Source organism: Scleropages formosus, chromosome 15 (genome assembly GCF_900964775.1).
Source record: "Scleropages formosus chromosome 15, fSclFor1.1, whole genome shotgun sequence".
NCBI classification, from domain to species: domain Eukaryota; kingdom Metazoa; phylum Chordata; class Actinopteri; order Osteoglossiformes; family Osteoglossidae; genus Scleropages; species Scleropages formosus.
This window is the reverse complement of record NC_041820.1, coordinates 11,776,841-11,798,360: the sequence shown is the minus strand read 5'-3', so window position 1 is coordinate 11,798,360 and position 21,520 is coordinate 11,776,841. Positions and strand designations below refer to the sequence as shown.

Below are 21,520 nucleotides of genomic sequence, written 5' to 3'. Positions count from 1 at the left end.
GAAAAAGTGGAGTTCTGTGTGGTTTTACTGCATTACTGACTTAAGAAGACTTGAGTGATGAATGTATGTTAAGTTACACTCAAACCTTTTTTTTTTCTTCTTTATTGAAACTATTTAATGCACAATGTGTGCATGCAGTTTCTCTAAAATGTACATAGCTCCTCAACTTACGAACACAGCTGGGCAAGAATTCATATTCAACACACCACTCACAAAAAAAAAAGGCTTATTAGTAACATTAATCCTTTGAGTTATTCATCGGTTAGGTTGTATTTAGTGTAAAGCTGTGAATGCAGTGGGAGTCTTTGGGTGAATTTCACTGCCATCTATTGGCTTGGCAGGTAAAGACGGGTTGTTTTGGCTCAGGTATAAACCGAAAATTTTAAAGTAGATGTGAAGAAAATGCCACTTAAAATATATACGAAAAACGGTAAATTTTGAAAATTTGTAACTGTTGTTCGTAACATGAGGAGCCAGGGTAACTTTTTTCGTAGCTTTTCTTGAAGTCTTCATTATTTTTGGGTACTTTTTTTAGTGCTTTTTAAAATTGATGGTTTTGTGTATGGTGTGTTTTTTTTTTTTTTTTTTTTTTTTTTTTTTTTTTTTTTTTTTTTTTTTTTTTTGCCCGCCCCCTCAGTATTTGCATGGTGTTACTGTGGACAGAAGCAGAGACTTCAGTGTCCCTCACAGTCAATCATGGAGTGTTGATATATAATGATATATTTTGTGTTATACCATGCCGCTCTTAAGTCAGCACTAAGCAGATTTAGAATTTAAAGAAAGGAAATAAACCTAAAAAAAAACAACCCTTCTTGCAATTATAGGTCCCCGGTTGGCCCCCGAGTTGGCAGCCCACATGTCCCAGCCCAGGCCAGGTGGGATCACAGAGGGGAGCCACGTTTGGCCACGATGAGGCGGAGGCGAGGCAGGTGGGGGACCCCAGACTGACTGCTCTCTCCTGGTCTCCCCCCTCCCCTCCCCAGGATGACAGCACCAGCCACAGTGACCACCAGGACCCCATCACGCTCGCCGTGGAGATGGCTGCTGTCAATCACACCATCCTGGCACTCTCCCGGCAGGGCGGGGCCGACGGCGGCGGTGGCGGTGGCAACGGAGGCGACATCAAGACAGAGGTGCTAGACGATGACTGAAGAGCCCTGGCAGGGACGGGGTGGGGGGCAGCAGATTGGTAGTGCGTGAGTGAGTACGCACAGCGTGCTGGAGCAGAAGTGTGCCGTTGACCAAATGACTATGCGTAATCAATTAACTTTAGGAGCTGTCGGTCTCTAATGAACCCGCCTCTTCCCTTTTCTGCCCTACTATGTCATGGTGCCCCTAGCTGCCTCCTGCCAGGGACCCTCTGCAGGTTAAATCTGTAAAACGGAAATATATATGCTCTTGTCTGTTGAGAATAATAATAATAATAATAATAACAATAATAATAATAATACCAGGTTTTTAATAAGTTCCTTTATACCTCCCATGGCATTGGGTTTTTTGCCCTTTTTTTTTTTTTTTGTTTTTTTTCATTACTCAAATGCCTGACGTAGCAAACAACCATGGAGCCCTTTCCACTCCCGCACGGGAGAATGTCCCCTCTCTCTACCTCTGTTGCTGTTCTCAGAGCAGTAGTATTAATTGTCTCTTCCTCTGCCCTCATGCTCTCTTAGTGTACAGAAGCTTAGACAAGGTGTTAGCTGTCACATGTCAGTGTGATATGGTGTGGCGTAGTGTTCGGTGCAGCCCTCCCTTCGAAGCCGCTCCTCTCCCACGTCGGTGAGATCTGCTTCGGCCGCCTTCGGGCATCAGGGGCGATACGTGGCGTGCAACTGAAAAATCATTTTTTTGTCTGCGTTCTGTGCCCATCCGTAATAAAGTTTTTCAGTATAACAACTAATGTTAGTTGTATCGTTCCTGTAACAGGGACTAAATATCATGAGATGTGAAAACTTAAAGCTAATTGTCTTTGAACTCTGCAGGAGTGGATTAGCAACATGAGGAAGGAGAGATAGAAATGATCCACGTTTGTCCATGTGAACTGAGGCCACCCCTGGATTTTGGGGTTATCTTCCAGCTCGTGCCCAGAGGGGTCCAGCATCCTGAATGGTAGAATTAGTACCGACGAAATGGCTTTGCAACAGCTGCCTGTAATTGGACACTAATTAGCTGTATTCCCAGCTAAAACCAAAGTCATTTTAAAGCAGTAAGTTATTTATTTATTTATTTTTTTTCCCCCCACCCTCCTCCTCCTAGCAGGTGCCCTTAAAAGAAACAAACAGCAGCAGAAAAATTATATGAAATAATTATTCTTTTTCTGACTGCCACTTTTCTACTTGGCAGAAAAAAAAGTTTTGGGCTCGTAGTCCTTTCTAAAGGGCTGGAATTTCTTTTTTGTTTAAGCCGACATTTCGGTAAACTGTGTAAGTCCCTCAGCATTTCAAATCCAGCCGCCCAATCAAGCGAATTGGTTGCTTGGATTTACTGCCACACTTTACCAGGTGGTTTTTAGCTTAGTCCTGAAGAGCCCCAACCCACTTGGTTTTGTATATGAAATTAAATAAATTTCTTAATTGCTACCAATTAATCTCAGAACTTTCTAGTTTAATGCCACTATAGGCTGTGCTGTAGGACCTTTGAGCTACTTAACTGCAGTTGCTCCACTCATCATCTGATATGTAAAAGAGTAGAATTGCAAGCGATTCTAGATAAAAGCATCTAAATTATAATGGTAATACAGATAAGTAGTTAACACTTTTAAAGCCAATATAGCCACTTTCTTTAAGAAAATGTGCAAAAAAAAATCCATGCAAGATGCGGCATCAGGGTATCCTTTTGGTGCTGTCCAGTGCTGTGTTTCTGCAGTCTTTAACAAATTATTGGACAGCCTGTGAACAAAGAATTCACAACAGCAAAAAAAAAAAAAAAAAACCGACAGTGAAAGACAGCTAATGTTTCTCTGCAGAATGTATCGTAGCTGTTTTCTTTGCTCTTCCCTAGGCTGGATAATACGCAACCGCAGCCTACGATAGCCTTCACTTTACCTGCCCTCATCGAGGAGATGCTTTTTATTCTCCACCAGTCTCTCTGCAATTGAGATCTTTTTCTGTTTAAAGCAGTCAATGTAGTAAACATTAAATGTCCCACGGCAAACAGGCCCTAAAATTCCGGTTTCAGTAGCAAAAGGTGAAGAGCAGCCCAGTGTGTCCGAGCATTGCCTCTGTCTCTGTTCTGCGGCTCTATGTTGTAACAGTAGAACAGATTTAGGGCAGTTCACCAGGATATGTTACCTCAGTGAACCACATCATTGCCAAGCTTGTCGACTGACAAACAGCTTTAGTTTTCACATCATGGCTCTCTAAAGGCCATAGATAGGGTACGTTGGGTTTGCCTTTGGGAAGCAGGGGATGTGGGGCTGCCCAAGAGCAGGGTGAACGGAAACAGAAGCGATAAACGGATAAATGCAGTGCAAAAACCTGTAGCAAGCACAATATCAGTGCTGCCTGCCACAAATACCCATTATCCATCAGGGCGGAAAGGACTTGTAATGAGTAGGACATCCCAGCAGAGCCTGGATTGGGGTTCTTCAGAAGCATTTGGAGAAGGCAGCATGTTCAACAGCACAGGACTAGATGTGCGAAACAAGTCACTGTCGGGTGGACTGGACCCCTCTGGTGTCCACATGGCGACAGAGCCGCTAAAATGTACGTCGCTCCCATAAACCGCGATCCCTACGTCTCTTAGGATGCTGCTTCTAACGTGAGTTAACCAGTATTTCTTACCTAATGTTCTAGCTATTGAATGACAGCTAAGCTGACTAATGAATTCTTTTCTGCTGCTTCAGGGCTTGGGAAAATTTGAAGCTCTGCTATCAACTAACCTAGCGCTTGGTTCTATATCATATGTATCTTATGAGAAAAAAAAGACTGTTCCAGAAAATAACCAGACAACAAAGTGTATTTAATTTTTTTTCTTGTGTAAAATTCTGCTAAGCAGAAATGTATAGAATGAAACACACTTTTCTTGATTCTCTATTTTTGTTAATTGTCTGTTTGTTTTTAGTTTTTTCCTCCCCCCCAACTTTTTCCCCTTTGTCTGTCTTTTAATGTAACAGCAATCTGCCTGTTTGTGTTTGTAATTGTAAGATATGCTTAATTGTAAAACACCCCATTCAGAGTGCAAGAAGGGACTTGCCCCCCCCCCCCCAGATCATCAGTGAGGAACCCTCCCAAGCTCAAGAGGGCGCTGTGTTGCAGGAAGTGTTTTTCTCTGTATGCAGGCAATGAAAAGCAGTTACGAGGACCACACGTGGACGTACTCAAGTTAAGTGAAACAGACTGCTGTTGACGTGTGTCATTTCTGGACTTATGGGACTGATGATACAACCCACACACTCAACCCTATAAATAGGTCAAGGGTGCTCAAGATGTATTTATGCTGTACAAACTTTGTGCACTTTAATCCTTACAGATTAACAATCTAAACCTTTGTGCCAGTTTTTTTTTGTATTATTCCTGGCCTCAAACACACTTTGCAATTTAGCAAAAATGAGATTAATAAAATCCAGTGCAATTTAGTAGGAAGTAGAAAATCACACCCTAAGACCGGAGGTCCCGAACGGCCCCTAACCCACGGTCATGCTAGAAAGTGTTCAGGCGGGAGAAGTTACATTACGTGTGTGTGCCTTCCCTTACAGAAAAGCAACGTACAAAACTATACCCTAAGTGTACCAATGTGGGCAATTTGGGACACAGCTGTGTGTAGAACCCATGCTGACAGTGTACGGCATGTGTTCTGTTGATGTACTCTTGCAATAGTATGTTTACCTAATTAGTGATGTACTGTATAAGTAGAGAGCTCATTGTGAACACCGTGAAGTTTAGGACCTGCCAATTTTGAAAATGCAGTAACTCAGAACTGTGAAGTCTTTCTGTTTTCAGGAGGGAGGTGATCACAGAACCTCATTCTTTCTTGGTCTTTTTAAACTTTATTGGTCGGAATCAGGTTTCCTGTAAAGTTTTTGATTGCCTTCATGCTGCAAACAGACTGTGTGTGTGTGTGTGTGTGAGAAGTGTGTAAGTGTAAAAATGCCAAAAAAGTTAGCAGAGCTGTGTTTCCTCAGCTCCTTTCCCTCAGGTGACGAGGCACATTGCGTCCTCTGTGCCTGACCTCACTGAACGACTGCTTTGCTTTGAATACACAAATAACAGGGACTTTTTTTTTTTCTTCCCCTTCTCTTGGGGAGAAGCTGCTTATGCACGTGTTCCATGGGCTCCTGTACGGAAAGAGAAATGAAATAAAATTACAAGGAACCCCTGTAGAAGACAGAGGCAGTTGAGGAGGGGAGGGTGGCTTTGAATAAATGAATACGCAGACTGTCCTCGTTGCTGTGTTGCGGGAAGCGATCCCATACGCACCCGAATGGCTGCTGTCACACAAAATGAGCCCTTGCTTCTGCTCAGCTGTATTCTATGGAGAACAAGCAGTGTGAGCAGCGTGAAAGATGGTGTGGGGGGTGGTGGTGGCGGTGGCGGCGGCTACTCTTGGCCCAGGGGCTGGTAGTGTATGAGCTTCAATTCAAGGGTCACAATAGTTGCTGGTTCCTGTACTGTGAAAGGGGATGTTTTACCATTAATCTCTCCAAGGGTTCAGAGTCCTCCTGTCCCTGCCACTTGTCCTTGTTGAATATGTGAAACAACAGCTAAATATATAAAATGTAACAAAAGTATAAAGTTGAGTCATTGTTGTCACAATTTGAAATAGTATAAGAAAAGTCCTGTATCTCCTATTTCAGAATTTAGTGCCTTTTTTGGACAGTAGACTGTTCTGTAATTATAATGTAGTATACAGTATATATGCTTTTGTTACTTTTTTGTTTCTGAAATTTAACTTGTGTTTATTTTAGTATTGTACCTACTATAGAATAAAAAAAACTTGATAAACCTGCAATGAATGTTTAATATACTGCTGAGTCTGGACTTTCAACATCCCCAGCTTATAGAAGATGAAAAGAAGCAGGGTGAGGCATATACATATTTTTCCTCATTTAACAGAAGCCTGAATTGATGGTAAGTACTGCTAGTAATCTGAGTGCATGCAACTTATTTCAAAATAAGTATGATATATTACAGTACTCAAGGGTGGTGTTTAAAACATGTCACTTTACAAAACTTTTTGGATAAGAATATAGTGTATGCACTGAACTACTGAAAAAAAGGACAAAAATCAAGTATAGACTAAAATTTTATTCTTGCAGTGCAGTAACTGAGTCCATTTAAAAATCAAATGCACAGTATTACATGTGATTTTATTCTTTGGATTTCAGCAGTTACAGATTGCAGTTAAAATGGCTCAATTAGCCACCTCTGTATATGCATTTGTACATATAGTGACTTGACAACTGATTGTGTTAAAAGGATGAGTACTGTGGTTACTGTACATAAAGATACACAATGACAACCACCGTCACCTCATGTCCCTTATGGTTGGTACACAGCAGGTACAACTATAATACGTATAACTGGGTGTGTGAGGAGGCAAACATTTCAGTAAACTTGCATTCTAGAGTGAAGTTGCCACCAGGCCACTGACTCCAGGGGCAACACTCAACAGTGCTTTGTGTGTTCATGTTTAGAAGGATGCTTCCGGGTGCTGCATGGTTCACAGTGATGTTCTGACAACTGCAATGGCACTATTTGCAGCCAAGTTTACAAAGCTGGGTGTCATTTCAAGGTAACGCCACTACTGTCCCATTCGCAATGTGAGGCCCTTTGCAACGCTATTGTTCACATTACTCAAATATTGCAATACATATATGAAACTTTCAACTTGAATGCTGATTCAATGAATTGTGCATTTAGAAATGGTATTCTCAGTAAGGACCATATAAAATACATAGACTGAGAGCTGGGGGGGGGGATGCTCAGTGTGCTGAAGGAACAGGCAGAGGTAGTGTTTCTATATTGCATGTGTGTCATTGCTAATCCTTCTTGGTGGTTGAACCCCTGTGCAAACAAATGTTACTTTAGGGTGTGTTCAGGCCAGCAGCCATTTAAAAACAAGTAGCACAACAAAGGCAGGGGCAGCACATTGCATCTAAAGGAGTGGAACAACCTGCTTCCTTGGCAGCAGTTATCACAGCTGAAATTCTTATATTTGTAATGGTGGCTAAAAACAGCTATATTTAAATATTGTAACTGTACAGGAGCTGTTCATTAAGACTGAGTTGCCAGTTCTGGCTAAATGTAGTGCTGCCATATACATTAAGAGCCAACAAATTCAGTATCACACTGATAGTGCTATTTTTCTCCAATACATAACCTAGTTGAGATTTGTCAGTCAAATTACCATGTACTGTATAGGCAGTATGGTGGTTTTTGAAGTTTGTCAGTTCTTGTTTGGCATGTTCTTCAAGGAATTTTAACACTTGGTCATTAGTTATGAAATGTATTTTTAAACTATCTAGTGTTAACTTTTCAACAAAAAGCTCTATAGTAAAGCAACAATATATTATAATTTATTATTGCACAAATATTTGCTTAATGAATATCTTGTTTCTTTAAAAAGAGGAAATTTTAATATTCTCCAATAGACTTGTACCAAAACACCACTACAAAGACCAGACTATGTAACTAACATGTAAGATTTCTGATTCAGATCAATGTTGAAAAACTGCCATAAAATATGTATTTGCACACTCAAATATACTTTGCCACTAGGTTTGGGGAAATATAATTTCTGGTCATTTTATAGGGTGCCAGTTTAAAACTTCCATTACCCTTAAGGAAATAACAGTAAAACACATGCATCCAATTCTTTAAAGCCTTTAGCTTTCCTATTCGCTTAATTTTATAAATGTGCCATACTGCCATTCCAGGAACACTAAAGCAGTTGTCAGTATGAGAGTTTGTCACTACCTACAGGGAATGAAGACAAAAGATTCTCAACTTTTCCCAACTCATTACACAGTAAAACACAAACAATAGGATATGGCCTCTTCACAGTGAGGTCACAACACAGTCAGCCGTCCAAGCCCAGCAGTCCTTATTCGGCCAGCATCACTCCATGTCAACTCTTCAGCTTTATCCACATCATGGCAAGAAGCAACTCACCACCAAAGATGATTTATGCACAAATCATGTCTGATTAAATGCTAACATTCCAATCATAAGGAAATAGGAAGTGTTCTGGAAAACTAATTTGTCTGAAATGTTTGCTGTAGGAAGAATATAAGCAGGACATTTCCTTGTGCATAGATTGCCATGAATGACACTCGTGGAAGGCACTTGTAGGGTGTCCAACTTGCAGAACTACTCCTGAGATCAGCTCCAATGTAGACAAAGGCAATCTCAGTATATACAAAAGGGGAGATTTTTTTTTTTTTTAAAGGCACATTTTGGAACATCAGTCATTTGATTACAGTGGGAGCACGAGTTTACCTCTGTAATGAGGGATTAGGATCATTCCATAGTGCAAGTAAGGAAGAGCAGTTGCACTCTTAAGGTTTCTCAAAAAAAGAACAAGCCAGAAGCAGCACAATGCATTCTGGGCAACAATGTCAGAAATAGGGAATAGATAAAATGGACAAAATCTGTGAACTAGTGAAAATTTGCTGTATTTGGAGTGGACAAACATTGCCACTTCCTGTCTGTGAGAGAAAGCAGCGGGTGAAACACAGGATGCTGCTGCTCTGCAGGGAAAGTCGGAATGCGTCAGCGCACCTTGGGGGCCCTGCTACAGCTACTGGGACAGAGTGACCAACACAGTCTCCCTTCAGCTGTCCCAGGACTGGCAGTTCTCGGTGTGAGTGCTGTCACCATGGCAGCCCTCCATACGTCACTTTGTCCCTCCAAAACTCACTGTGTCTGGCCTTACCAGCACCCCGTACCCAGGGCTGCACTGGAAGTACTGGTGGCCACCAACTGAGCCGTTATGTTTACCTGGGGAAACAATTGGCATAGTCAGGATCAGGCATATATTATTTCATCTTGTTCTTCACCTTTGACCTCTACAGTAATTTCTGCTTATCTGATGACTAAATTTTTAAAAATTTATCAAAATATGAACATCCAAAAAAAAATCCAGTCTAGCATTCAGTGAAACTGTACGACAACATCCAAGGCAGCACTGCCAACATGAGTGCTTTTGAGATTTTCATTCTCATGTTCTGAGTTTCATTTTTGTATTAACTACTGATCCTCTTTCAGTTACAAGTCATGTTACTGAGTTCAATAACAATGTTGTGCAGTACAGTTCAGCAGCATACAGCATCAAACATACCCTACTCTCAGGTAGATGGACACACTATACAAAGGATATATCATCGGAAAGAGGATTTACTGTAACAGCTAGTGCATCTCTTGTTTATTTGCAGGAATAGTAGCTCAGCTGACCAAGGAATCATCAATCCCTGATTTTGCTGAACCAGGTGTCATGGCAATAGAATAAAAACCATGCATTGCTGGATGTCCCCAAGGAGACAGTTTCCAGCTAAAGATGAAAATTTCAGACAAGAACCAATAAAAAGGGTGGAAACAAATTGTCAAATTAGTGGCATGAAACACAAACCTGATGGAGTATCCAGTTCAACTCCAACCCAGATGCCATCTGCAAAGTCAGTGGGCCCGACGTAGCGCACAATGCCACTCTTGCCACTACTCACTGTGACACATGCGCCCACCTTCATCCACTCAAGCATGCTGGTGTCTTGTCCCTCATCTGAGTCCGTTGTGATCTCCAGCTTCTCCAGACTCCCCCCAGACTCTGTTCCCAAACCAGTCATTCCAATTTCTTCCTCCACACCACAGATGTTTCTACAAGACTTTAGATCAGAGGTCGCTGCCATCTTAGTGACAGGTAATGATGTTGACAGAGGGATTGCTGCAGGGGGGATGGCGTTCTTTGCGCTGGGCTGAAGAGTTGCGGTTCTCACATCTATGGGAGTCAAAGTTCTTTGAGTTTCCTTTTGTTTATCAGCAATGGCTCGGACTCCATTTTTTCCCCCAGTTTCTAGGGAAATGGGATTATGAGAGGTTCCTAGACCATCCTCACAGTCAGAGCCACCCTGGCGAGGTAATGTCGCTGCACACGGGTAGGCAGCTGGGTCCCCAACTGTAGAGGATGCCTCAGACAGGGTTGCCGTGGACACACTCGTAGAGAAGTAACCACTCGAGGCCTCGCTGGCAGGGCTGAGCGCTATGTCATGCGTTTCCTGTGAGGATGAAGGTGGAGAATCTTGGGTATCTACTGACCTCTCTCTGGACATGCCACTCCGACCTGTTACGGCCACCTGCAGAAACAACGCCGTATACACGTGTGTGTGTGTGTGTGTGTGTATATAAGTATGTATATAACAGCAAAGCTAATCTAATAACCAGACAATCGCTTCAAAGAAAGTAAGGTATTATGTACAAAACACTATTTTATACAGTGCCTTTACAAGCAGCTTTTCAAACCTCTTTACAGAAACAATCATAAATGGGGCACAATAAAACAAATTTATAATTAAAAATAATAAATCAAAGGACAACAGATTAATATAGTGACAAAATAGTAAAACAGAAAGGAATAAAGCAAATTACTTTCCCATTCAAAGGTTTGCATTGCATTTGCTTCAATAGAGAACTGAAAAATTACACACCAGCTCTGGTTTAACAGGGCCATCCTGATGGACAGTAGATTGTACCATGATACGGGGCATGGGCTAGGAAAAAAGTGAATTCAAAGATTAAAAGTATGATTTTTCACTTCACAGAACGCAAGGACAAGGAGGACATTCCCACCTGCTGTGCTTGGGGAGATGGACGAAGGTCTTTTTTATCATCCCGCACAGGGAAGAGGGACTTGAGAAGCTTGGGCATCTGGGGAACTAAGGCCTTCACTGGGGAAAGACAAGAGGCAGCCAGTCCTGAGAGACCTAAGGGCAGGGCAGGGAAGGGCAGGGTCAAGGGAGGACAAGGCCAAGGGGCCACAAGACAGAGAAAGGGAGACATGCATGAAAAGCAGGGAGGAAAATGGAAGAGAAGACAGATGAAGTACAGGAAGCTAGAGCCAGAAAGAAGAAACAAGTCCTTACCAAGTAAAGTGTTTACTAATACCTTACCAACTGTTACATGGCAGCATTTGGGTGAATCCAAATGTATGAAATGATAAACATGCTAATGTGGACTGAATTCAGTTTACTTACTGTAGTTCAAATCAAATTTTTGGGTGAGTAATGGAATGTGTGGTTAAACTTGTGACTGGTAAGGAGTTCCTAAAGGAAATGACTGGATTGAGAAAGGAGGAAAAAATGACAAAGTTCCAAGTACTAAAAGTAAAGAGGATAAAACAAAGAAAAACAACCTTTTTGCATTAGTTATGAACAATGCAAAGATTACACAAAGTAGGATGAGCGGGCACAATCATTAGTAGAAAAAAAATAATTCTGCCAGTTAAAAAGACAAGGCTTTTTAGTAACAGTCACAGTACACAGTGGTGACTGATGTGAAGGAAGTCAAACACACACACCCCCAATAGTGAAGGGACATAAGCTATACTTGAGAGTACTCAAGACAGCGTGAATAGGTTTGGCTCTTGCGTTCTGAGCCCGAGGTGATCCGAGGTGGGATGCTCACCTGGCTCTGGGTCCTTGTTTTGTGGAGGTGAGTTGCGGGCTGCAGTGCGACTCAACTGAGGTGAGGTCCTGAAAATGTCCTGTTGACTCTCCCAGCGGCCCTTATTGGAAAGGAGGAGAAACAAAGGTATATATTCCGACCCAAGCATTCATATTTAACATTTGGGACCAGAGACACATTCCAAAAACAGACAGACAATCACAGCTAGCTGTACATCACAATAACCGTATTCATGTAATTATGATAAAGACAAAAATACCGTCTTCAGTGCTGTGATCACATGATGCTGTCAACGGTCAAATGGCCGTTATCAGAAAAATGATCGCTTCGAATTCTCACCTTGTTGTCCTCCAGCATACAGTTTATGGAGAGATCTTGTCTGCTTCCGGACAGCTAAGAAGGGGAAGAATGGGAGGTGGGTTTCACTATCATTACCTCCTTGCCTTGGGCATGACTTAATCCTACTGTAAGGTAACAGGATTCCATGCAGCTCAGAACCAACATTTGTTACTGATGAACATCCCTGAGGAGTAATTTTACTGAATGTCCACATGCACCACATTACCCTGTGTACGTTGGGTGAGCTCAGGCTGCGTCTGCTCCCCTTCCCCTTGCCTGCAAAGTGCTCCTTCACAGCTACTTCCTGCGCATATGCACATCGACAGACGGGCGCGCACACACACACACACACACACACACACACACACAAACAAACCAGGGACACAGAAAACACCAACGCATAGAACACACACACACAGGAAAGAGTGAGGGTAGGGGTAACTAGTAGATTCTAAGCAAACACATGATGTGATGTATGGGAGAGCCATCAAAGTAACTGCAGTAACCACTGAAAAAGCAGACCTGCCGCAGCCGGTCCAGGGTGAGAATGTTCTCCACGGCCAGAATGCTGCGCAGGTACTTCTCTATGGCCGCCTCGCTGTCGGCAGATTTGGGGTCCTCAGCATTAGTGGCAAGCCGGGCCAGCATCTCCCTGTCCTCTGAGCTTTGGGCATCCTAAAACACACACACACAGCTTGTTCAGCAATACGGTCAATGGCAAACTATCACACAAAAACTGCTTAGAAACAACATTAAGTTAACAACAAAGGCAACCAAATATGTAAGACTTATCTAATTAGTCCTAGTCCACTATAAGACCACAGTGGCTCCTTACTGCCCACCCACAACAATGCCCCATCCTCAGCATTTCTCAGCCCCCTCACCCTGGGGATGTTGGAGACAATCTCAAAGGTGACTCCACAACCTGGTATGGTGCTCCGCTGGGACATCCGTCGCAGAAAATTTTGGGCAAAACCCTAGAGATCAAAGACACAGGTAATGGGCATATCAAACCATGATCCATTTCAAACGCAACCACAGAAATACAATTTTTTTTCCAATGACTCCACAAAACTTATTTGATACCACAAGGACATGCTGCACTGAAAACATGCGTTATGTGACGTGCTGTCTTAAGTATGAGCTTTACCTAAGTAAATATTCTAAACGCAGAGCGATTTGGGCACAGTGAAGAGGAAGAAGGAAGGCTTCGATGCAAACCTGTCGGCCTGTAACGTTCACGCAGATGCGTTTGCGCAGGACAAGCTGCATCTCCTCAGGGTGGCTCAGCTGTACTACCACCCGGACTGTGAGGTACACCCGCTGGTCTGGTGCCACACCCCGACTCAGCTGGGGGCAGTCATGCACTGCCGAGTCCCAGGAAGCCTCAACCTTCACCTGAAGAGAGTGATTCAGTTTGATCCTTACCTTGCAGTTACATCTTTATCTAACTATGGCCCAGTCTCTTTCAGACCACCACCACCCACCTCTCCATCGTAGCGTTTAACAATCTGGAGGTCAAAGAACTCATCCTCATCCTCGCCGATCAACGTAGCATCCCAACCCCCAGGCTCTGGCGGGTCTAGGTTGTCCTGAGAGTTGAAGTCATCCGCTGCAGACATACAGGGACAGAGTGTTTGGTTACCTGCCACAGGACCATAGCTGCACTCACAGTTAAAGATTCGTCCTCATATTTCCATGCATATCAGGAGTACTGTACAATGTCATCACACAACTAAATATGCCATTATTACAATATACCCCACTTAATTCCATACAGCTGACAGGTGCTGTATATTACATTTAATATGCATAAAGTTTCAACTGCTTCTCTGATTTGTGATGAACACTTGTTATACGCATTAGATTCCAATGAGACCTAAGAAGCTCTAAGTTTCCATGTAAACTATGATGTATTTTTTGTAACTACAAATCCACAAAAAGCAAGCATCAGGTGAGAAGAATGAAACACACTACTGAGATCCAGGAAGAGGACAGGGCTGTGTTTCTCCATTCCGGGTACAGGGACCCTGCAGAGGCACAAGTCAGCTGTCAATACCTGAACATCTGAACAATGAAAGTGTAATTACTGCATGAGAACAAAAATGGCACATGCCACAAGCTGGGAATAGAAGTTAATAGTGATTATTAGTGCACAGCCATGGTCCAGAAATGCCATGTGCTCAGTCTCAGCTCTTTATTATAAATTTTCCTTAACAGCAAGTTACCTGTCCTGGTGTTTCAGGTGTCACTTAAACTATAAGATAAGATGAAACCTGTTGGACTGTGGCCCCAGGACTACGGTATAACCCAAACCATAACCCTACCCGAATACATTAGTGCAAGGTCCTCACCACTCAGCAGGTGCCCCAGGGATGCCACTCCCTGCCGACGGGACCATGACAGCGTTGCGCTCTTCCGTTAGTGTCAGACGGCACTCTAATAACTGGGCCTCTCGCTCCACATCATCTTCGGTCTTGTCTGCACACAGAAGGCCGAGGAGGAGAGTCAGCATCCTACTGGATTTGCACTGAAACAGTTTTTTGGCTCTCTGTCCTGGTCAACACAATGTGGCAGGTTTTCTACCTCTCCTCATACCACTAGGAACTCAGGAAAGGAAATGAATGGATTCAGTGAAGACAGAAAATTAGACGGTTTATTGCAAGGCCGGAACAGATACCTCATTTAAACTAGCCCTTCAGAAATGTAGTGGAACAGCCCTGAAATAAGTGTTTGCATACCAAGTGTCAAATTTGACAGCATCATTTTCAGTAGATTTCCTCCTAGGAGTTCTCGCATTGCTGAAAATGGTCTTGCAATATATGATACAAGCAGGAATATGCCCATATTCAGTCTCAATAGCTTAATTGAAGATATTTATAGCTGAATAGCTTATATTATAGCTCAACTAAATTCAATATACACAGGACAAGATGTTACATATGTATATGGAGTAACGTCTTGTGTACCTTGAGTGACAAATTAAATGGCTGGTCAATGACATCTTTATCAACCTACCAGTAAACAAAACATTTGTATTGACATATGAATAATACACGCAGAACGAACACTAAAGTGGAAGCTCTGCTACATAAGGAAAATTTTGATTTATAAAAAAATAATTTTGATAGAGCAATAAGATCACTGTACGCAACTGCAATGTGTGTCAAAAGTTTCTGCATGTTTCCACTTTTCTCCTGTCTGTGAGTGTGTGTGTGTGTGTGTGTTAGACAATTTCAGGAGCTGACAGTTATCTCCTCCGTTTTGAAATAAAAGCACAATTTCATACTGATCTGTGCAGTGGGCGGACACAGTGGCACAGCAGATAGCGCTGTGGTCTCCCAGCACCTGGTCAGAGAACATGAGTTCAATCCCTGCTCAGTCTATGTGGAGTTTGTACATTCTCTCCATATGTTCTCGTGGGTTTCCTCCCACAGTACAAAGACGTACACTTGGTGCTGTTGCAGTAGCAGCCTGACAATTTCCCCACGGTGATTAATAAAGTATGATGATTATGATTAAAATTTTATTTCTAGAAATATTTCATGGGGTGTGTAAAGTGTGTTAAAGGTTTTAAATACAGGGTTTGATAGCTCTTTAGCTTAAACATATTAAGTATGTATATTTTTAAACAGTGGAGCAACAAATGATCTGAGAAATGTTAAGAGCATTGGTGTGTTAAAAAAATCTCTTTAAACTTCACATAATTAGCAGTAGCTCACATACTACTGGCCTGTCTTAAGGGAGATATACACATTAATTGTTCATTTACTGTGCAAAAATGTTTTGACTTTTAAAAGTACCCCATCACATTTTTTGCCTCTTAGCAATTCTGGTGTGCTTCAAGTATTTCAGTCTGTCAAAGGCAAAAAAGAGCAGAGGGGTAGTTTTGAGGGCAGGAGGCGATGTATGGGCAATACAATCACTAATCACTGGAAACAAGATGACCTGCTGTTTTTGTACATTACAGGAGAAGAGTGTTGATCAATGTGTACCTGTTTTGTCAACCACCTTCTGAAGATGTTGATCCAGGTATTCCTGTCTCTTGGTCAAGGCAGTCAACCACTGTTGCCGCAGTCTTTCCAAGTCTCTTTCCTGCAGAGTCCAGGACAGGGAGCTTTAGCTAGTTTCATAAGGTTTCCTAGAGGTTTAATATATTTGCTTCAGGATTTGTAAAATATTAGCAAGGGCTGAACTGTTATACAACAGAATAGTGTGTGGCCTTGGAGTAAATCACTAAACAACTCAATATATACCTGATAGCTGTCCATCTCATCACCTTCCACCTTAAGACAAAAAATAAACAGGTTATCAAATATTGGAAACACCCATATTGATAGTTTTCTGATTTACAGGTTTCAGCTGTTACTGTTGTCATCAATGTATATCTATTAATTATGCAATAGAAACCAGGATGCCCTGCAGCCCCCTCTAAGTACAATCTCCCATTCCTGTAAGAGAGTAAAGAGCTGTTCAGCACCTGTGATTCGCTCCCTCTTGAGGGACGGGCCTGGCGAATCTCCACACAGCCAATGGACACTGCCAGAATTGCTTCGGCAATGAGAGGCATCGTGCCCGAATCCTGCACTGAGCGTATCTCTACCAGCACCCTCCTGGATTGGCCCTGAGATAGAGAGGCAACTGATGATGTGCTTACAGTATCCTGAATCTTTGTGAGCGTTCAGTTCTCAAGACAGAACAGAAAAAACACACAACACTTCTTCATCTTCACCTGCTTCAACTGAAAAATTCCCCCCGTGCGTACGTCTGAAGCAGGCACAACCTCCACAGGGATGTATTCCCCATTCTCATTCAGCTCCAGCAGCTGCACCCACATTTCCAGCCTCCGGGTCACCTCACTCCACCTGCACACAGACAAACCTCGTTCAACCTTGGATTATCTAAAGGGGACAACAGATATTACTAGCTGTACAACAACAACATTTTTTTGCGCAGTTCTGCTGAATTTCATCTTACTGATCTTGACTGCACACAAAAAAAAAAAAAAAAGCCTTTCAACTAAAGTGCAACATGCTTTATGCACTTCCAACATATTGCCTTCCCTGGCTGATTGGGAATACCTGTCTCGAAGTGTGCGAGTCTTGGCCTGGATAATGCCAAGGTCCCAAAGGGCCGGATTCTTGCAGGGATCGGTCTGCTTGTGGCCGTACACCTCGATAGCCAATGCACCCTCTGTCAGGTACTCGATGAAGTCCTCAGAGACAGTCACTGCTAACTCCTGTTGAGCAATGACAACACAAAAAGATGCACAACATTTTACAGAGTAAAATTTTTCAAACCTTTGAGAGTTCAAATCACAAGTCTATGATTATTACACAGGCCAGCAGCTTCACCTTGCAGCTGTCAAACACCACCATGCAGTGGGGTTCCTTCGCACTGGGCGAGGAAGAGGCAGGATCCACCTCAGGGCCCACCACAATGGGCTCTGCCTGGTCCCAGAAGGAGTACTGGCAGAAGACAAAGTTGGACAGATATCGTGGTAGGCCCGTGGCCTGCAGGATCTTTATCTGCAAGGGAAAGATTGGGAGGGGGGGCAGCGGGGTGACTGAACAGATATATTTGTGAACACATTTTCAGTGAATCCATGGTCCTTAATTGGGTGAAGACCAATAATTAGTTTTCGCTGAAAATCCATGACAAGCGCCATGTTAAATAGATGTGTTTTCAAATTCAACATTTTCTCTTTTCTGTTCACACCCAAAGTGCAAACCCATTTAAATATGTCTCACTTTCTCATCTTACCTTTACTGCAACTGAATTCTAGCAGAAATTAACAAGCAGAGTCCATCACTCACCATGCAAACTAGCTTGCGTTCCTGTATCTCGCCCTCAGGACTCTCCCAGCTGCAGTCATCAGACCCACCTGCACCTTCCTCGAAGCCCCCGCTCACCCTCACCATCTCCACGTGCAGCCGTCCTGCTACCTGGCCACAGACACATCCATCAAGTGATTGTTGAAGTAAATCTGAACCTTTGTGCTAGTACGGCCTCATTATGGGGACGTCACTCTGGCATCCAAGCTCTACCTCACAAAAGCATCGGACACGAACTGCAACATATTCGTACATGGAGACAACAGGTTCATAGTATGAGGTTAAACTGACTTCTCCTTTTTGATTGATGATGGGCACAGCATACTGCAGCTTGACATCATAGAAGAGGCAGGAGAGGAAGACATTTGCCACTCCAATCAGACTGTGATTCTCCTGCTCGTCAAAGAAAGGGTCTGCTCTCTTAAAGTAGGAGCGCATCACCTACAGGCCACGTGGGAGAGAAACACGCAATGGTGAAATTTCTTGGCAGATAAAGATTATCTTACCTAAAAGACTTTGTTAAATCTATCACAGAGCATTCTGGAAAAGGTTAATACCTTATTACTGGCTAGCAAAAATTTTTCATGCCAGCATTTACATTTATTCATGTACTTAATGCTAAACTACCAGAAACTAGTACTTTAACAAAGAAAACAAGATTTAATTTACTCCAACTTTAAGCTGAATTCTTATACCAAAAAGGTTGAGCTATAAATGTCCTTTCAGTCATGCACATAATTACCATTAACAGAGCATTAAAAAAAAATTACTATTAGATTTGCTGTTACTGTTTACTGCTTAGGTGATGCCATTATCCAAAGTATTTCAATTTATTCAACCATTTATACAGCTGGTTATACACACACAATTTCTGAACCGCTTGTCCCAGACGGGGTCGCAGGGAACCGGAGCCTAACCCGGCAACACAGGGCGTAAGGCCGGAGGGGGAGGGGGACACACCCAGGACGGGACGCCAGTCCGCCGCAAGGCACCCCAAGCGGGACTCGAACCCCAGACCCACCGGAGAGCAGGACCCGGTCCAACCCACTGTGCCACCGCGCCCCCTTATCAGCTGGTTATATTACTGGAGTAATTCAATATGTCCTCAAGTAGCAGTGGTGCTTAAGTTTTCCAATCTTCCAATTACAAAGCCATATACTTGAAGCACTACATTATCTAGGCCCCTATATGGTATCTGATAGTATTGTATGGTGTAACAAAACAAGAAGTTCTTACAGGATTGTCTTCATCATGGTCCTTCCACTCCTGGTAGAGCTCCCGCATGTCCACCAGCCGATTCTCCATTTTCTCTAGGGCCCAGATCTGCTTCCCTTTGCCCTTCCTGCGCACCTGGATGGCCGGTTCACTGAGCACTGCGTCCCGCTGGAGGGAGAGAGGGCAGCATGAGGGCAGCGGGACTGTACCATATTTACACACACATTTCTACAGGACCAGAGGTACATCACTGAGAAGAACTAAATGTAGATCAATTGTGCTGTCAGATATTTCTAAAAATAAGATTCCAGTGTTTGTTATATATTTAATGCCTATAGATACTCATCAGTAGTGGAGAAAATAAGTACTAACTGCAAAAAGAATGGAGGACTGACCTTGCGGTTGGCATTGAGGTTGGTAGCAGGGATCTGCAGGGTGACACCATACTCTGTCCTCTTGTCCATTTCCTCAGCAATGAAGTTAGCTTCCTGCACTAGCAGATTGGCTCGTACAATCTGTTCCCTCAGCTTCCTCAGGCTGCGTGTCAACATAGCCTCCCTGACGAGGACACACATTGATGATGATATTAGTGTCGTTACCATCATCATCACCATCGCTTCTGTCAGTGTTACTACTGGCACCACACTCTTCATCCTGACCATCATACTTCAAAGCAATAGCAGCGAATGCCTGTACAGGACATTTGTAACATCATTCCTGTTCAGTAATTCAGTCTAAACCAGGTCCTTCAGCCCCAATTAAAGGATGATGCTGGAGAAAATACTATTGCATTTATGGCCCAGGACATACGAGTCTGACATCTCCGGTGGGCATCATCAGCAACACTGATTAAGACTGACCTTTCCTCTGTCCACTGTCGCAGCCGCTGCTGTGCACTGGGTGACGACCCTGCCCCCCCACCCAAGCTCAGCCTCTCCATGCTCCGGTGGTGCTGCTGAGGCCACTGTGGGGGCAGTGTTCCTTGCTTGTCTGGCGTTAGCCGTCTGCGCAGTTGCTGCAACTCCTGCTCGTACATCAGACGCTGACGCTCCAGAGCAGAGCGCTTCTCCTCCTCATGCTGGCGCTCCAGGCTCTGCAGCACTGCCTGCATGGGGTCTAACAGATGAGGACAGAATGAGCAGTCATGAGGCAGAGGGACCAGAAGGGTAGAGGAAAGAGCTATGAATTACAATGCATAGAATAAACACTACATTAAAATCATATTTCTTGTTAGATTAATAAAAGGATAGGATACAGCTACCAGAAAAATAACCATACACGTGCAACTAGTTGAACAGCTATGACATTTTACAATAATCTTTCAAAATTTTCAATAATACATTTAAAGAATTATTTTCAAATAACTATCCATTGCTAATCCATCACCCACCCACTTCTTCCACTCACCATTGTTCCCCAAGGCCTTCATCATCACCTCCGTTTGGGCAAACTCATAGCTGAAACTGACTTCACTGGAGACCTCACTGGCCGAGTCACCATCACCATCCAGCTGTTCGCTGCTGTTACTGTTCTTCATCGCACTGCTTTCTCCTTCATCCTTTGTTCGTTTAGGCAGATTGATCCTGTAAATGCACAAGGTGTAAGATACGTCACAAAGAGTTTTTCTGTAAATTGGTACATAAATCAGATCTCCTACGCACAAGAACTCAAAGCTGGAAGACACAAACTATGTCAAATATTCTCAAGCAGATGCAGACCTGAAAAAGTGATTGTTTCCCCAAAGGATGCGGTCACCATGGTGAAGCTGGAGTGGGCTTGTGACTGGAGAGCCATTCACACAGGTTCTGTTCACAGTAAGAAAGTAGAAGATGTTCCATTAAAGACACATTTTAAGGACAAGGCATGAATCAGGAATAATCAAATGATGAACATGGTGAGACTGAATACATACTTACCGAGAATTGTGATGAGGGGTTAGAATTACACTCCCATCAGCAGTGATGTCAATGACACAGTGCTCTGACTGGATGCCCATCCCACACAACTGGATGTCCTGGGAGTCAGCTGAGCCCACTTTGGTGTGCTCCTATGGAACAGGGAGACAGCAGGAGATAACATACAAAATAAAGACTGATCACATTAATACTTTGTACTCCAGTTACATGATTATTTGATGACACCGTACTCCATTTAAAACAGAAAAAGTATCCTTTTCATCATGGAGCAGATGGGCAAACAAAGTTTAGGTTTTTGTAGTTTTGCTGTTAACTATCAGACACATTACTTCAAAATGACTTTACTGAAATAGGGCAGAACAGATGTACAGACATGAGTCGCTTAACGATGGGAATACGTTCTGAGAAATGCATCATTAGGCGATTGTCGTTGTGCGATCATAGCGTGTACTTATTCAAACCTAGACGGTATAGCCTTGATACAGCCAAGAGATGCTGTAAACAAGATTTATAATGCTGTTGCCAGCGTAGCACATAGCATACAGTTTTACAGTAAACTTTATAAGTAGAAAGAGTATACTCTAAAATAACAAAAGTCCAGTAA

The 21,520-nt window shown here is 43.0% G+C and overlaps 2 protein-coding genes and 1 long non-coding RNA gene across 17 annotated transcripts in view; 2 read left to right on the top strand and 1 right to left on the bottom strand.

The window, feature by feature from the left end:
• The window catches only part of LOC108923165 (homeobox-containing protein 1-like), a 29,291-nt gene extending 23,468 nt beyond the window's left edge, over positions 1-5,823 (top strand). For 6 of the 11 annotated variants that reach the window (XM_029258606.1, XM_029258608.1, XM_029258605.1 and 3 more), the window contains 3 exons: positions 825-875; positions 984-1,133; positions 4,173-5,823. In XM_029258606.1, the coding sequence (XP_029114439.1) occupies positions 825-875; positions 984-1,133; positions 4,173-4,283 (312 nt within the window). In that variant the 3' untranslated portion in view covers positions 4,284-5,823. Of the gene's footprint in view, positions 1-824; positions 876-983; positions 3,757-4,172 lie in introns of all 11 variants that reach the window. The other 5 variants (XM_029258607.1, XM_029258611.1, XM_029258610.1 and 2 more) reach the window with 2 other exon arrangements.
• A 2,283-nt stretch (positions 5,824-8,106) lies between these two features.
• LOC108922475 (kinesin-like protein KIF13B) overlaps positions 8,107-21,520 on the bottom strand; it is a 34,454-nt gene continuing 21,040 nt past the window's right edge. For 3 of the 5 annotated variants that reach the window (XM_018732636.2, XM_018732646.2, XM_018732672.1), the window contains 27 exons: positions 20,917-21,047; positions 20,719-20,805; positions 20,408-20,583; positions 19,861-20,116; positions 19,396-19,558; positions 19,022-19,168; positions 18,077-18,226; positions 17,768-17,896; positions 17,306-17,479; positions 17,033-17,190; positions 16,684-16,816; positions 16,432-16,575; positions 16,208-16,237; positions 15,947-16,046; positions 14,306-14,432; positions 13,926-13,981; positions 13,439-13,563; positions 13,173-13,349; positions 12,836-12,928; positions 12,474-12,626; positions 12,178-12,255; positions 11,952-12,005; positions 11,613-11,712; positions 10,779-10,912; positions 10,637-10,699; positions 9,565-10,285; positions 8,107-8,936 (listed from right to left, as the gene is read on the bottom strand). In XM_018732636.2, coding sequence (XP_018588152.1) covers positions 8,833-8,936; positions 9,565-10,285; positions 10,637-10,699; positions 10,779-10,912; positions 11,613-11,712; positions 11,952-12,005; positions 12,178-12,255; positions 12,474-12,626; positions 12,836-12,928; positions 13,173-13,349; positions 13,439-13,563; positions 13,926-13,981; positions 14,306-14,432; positions 15,947-16,046; positions 16,208-16,237; positions 16,432-16,575; positions 16,684-16,816; positions 17,033-17,190; positions 17,306-17,479; positions 17,768-17,896; positions 18,077-18,226; positions 19,022-19,168; positions 19,396-19,558; positions 19,861-20,116; positions 20,408-20,583; positions 20,719-20,805; positions 20,917-21,047 — 3,963 coding nt within the window. In that variant the 3' untranslated portion in view covers positions 8,107-8,832. The remainder of the gene's footprint in view (positions 8,937-9,564; positions 10,286-10,636; positions 10,700-10,778; positions 10,913-11,612; positions 11,713-11,951; positions 12,006-12,177; positions 12,256-12,473; positions 12,627-12,835; positions 12,929-13,172; positions 13,350-13,438; positions 13,564-13,925; positions 13,982-14,305; positions 14,433-15,946; positions 16,047-16,207; positions 16,238-16,431; positions 16,576-16,683; positions 16,817-17,032; positions 17,191-17,305; positions 17,480-17,767; positions 17,897-18,076; positions 18,227-19,021; positions 19,169-19,395; positions 19,559-19,860; positions 20,117-20,407; positions 20,584-20,718; positions 20,806-20,916; positions 21,048-21,520) is intronic. The other 2 variants (XM_018732664.2, XM_018732656.2) reach the window with 2 other exon arrangements.
• On the top strand, positions 10,922-12,028 carry LOC108922497 (uncharacterized). The gene is made up of 3 exons (XR_001965140.1): positions 10,922-11,074; positions 11,640-11,738; positions 11,967-12,028. It is a non-coding gene; the product is annotated as an uncharacterized LOC108922497 (long non-coding RNA).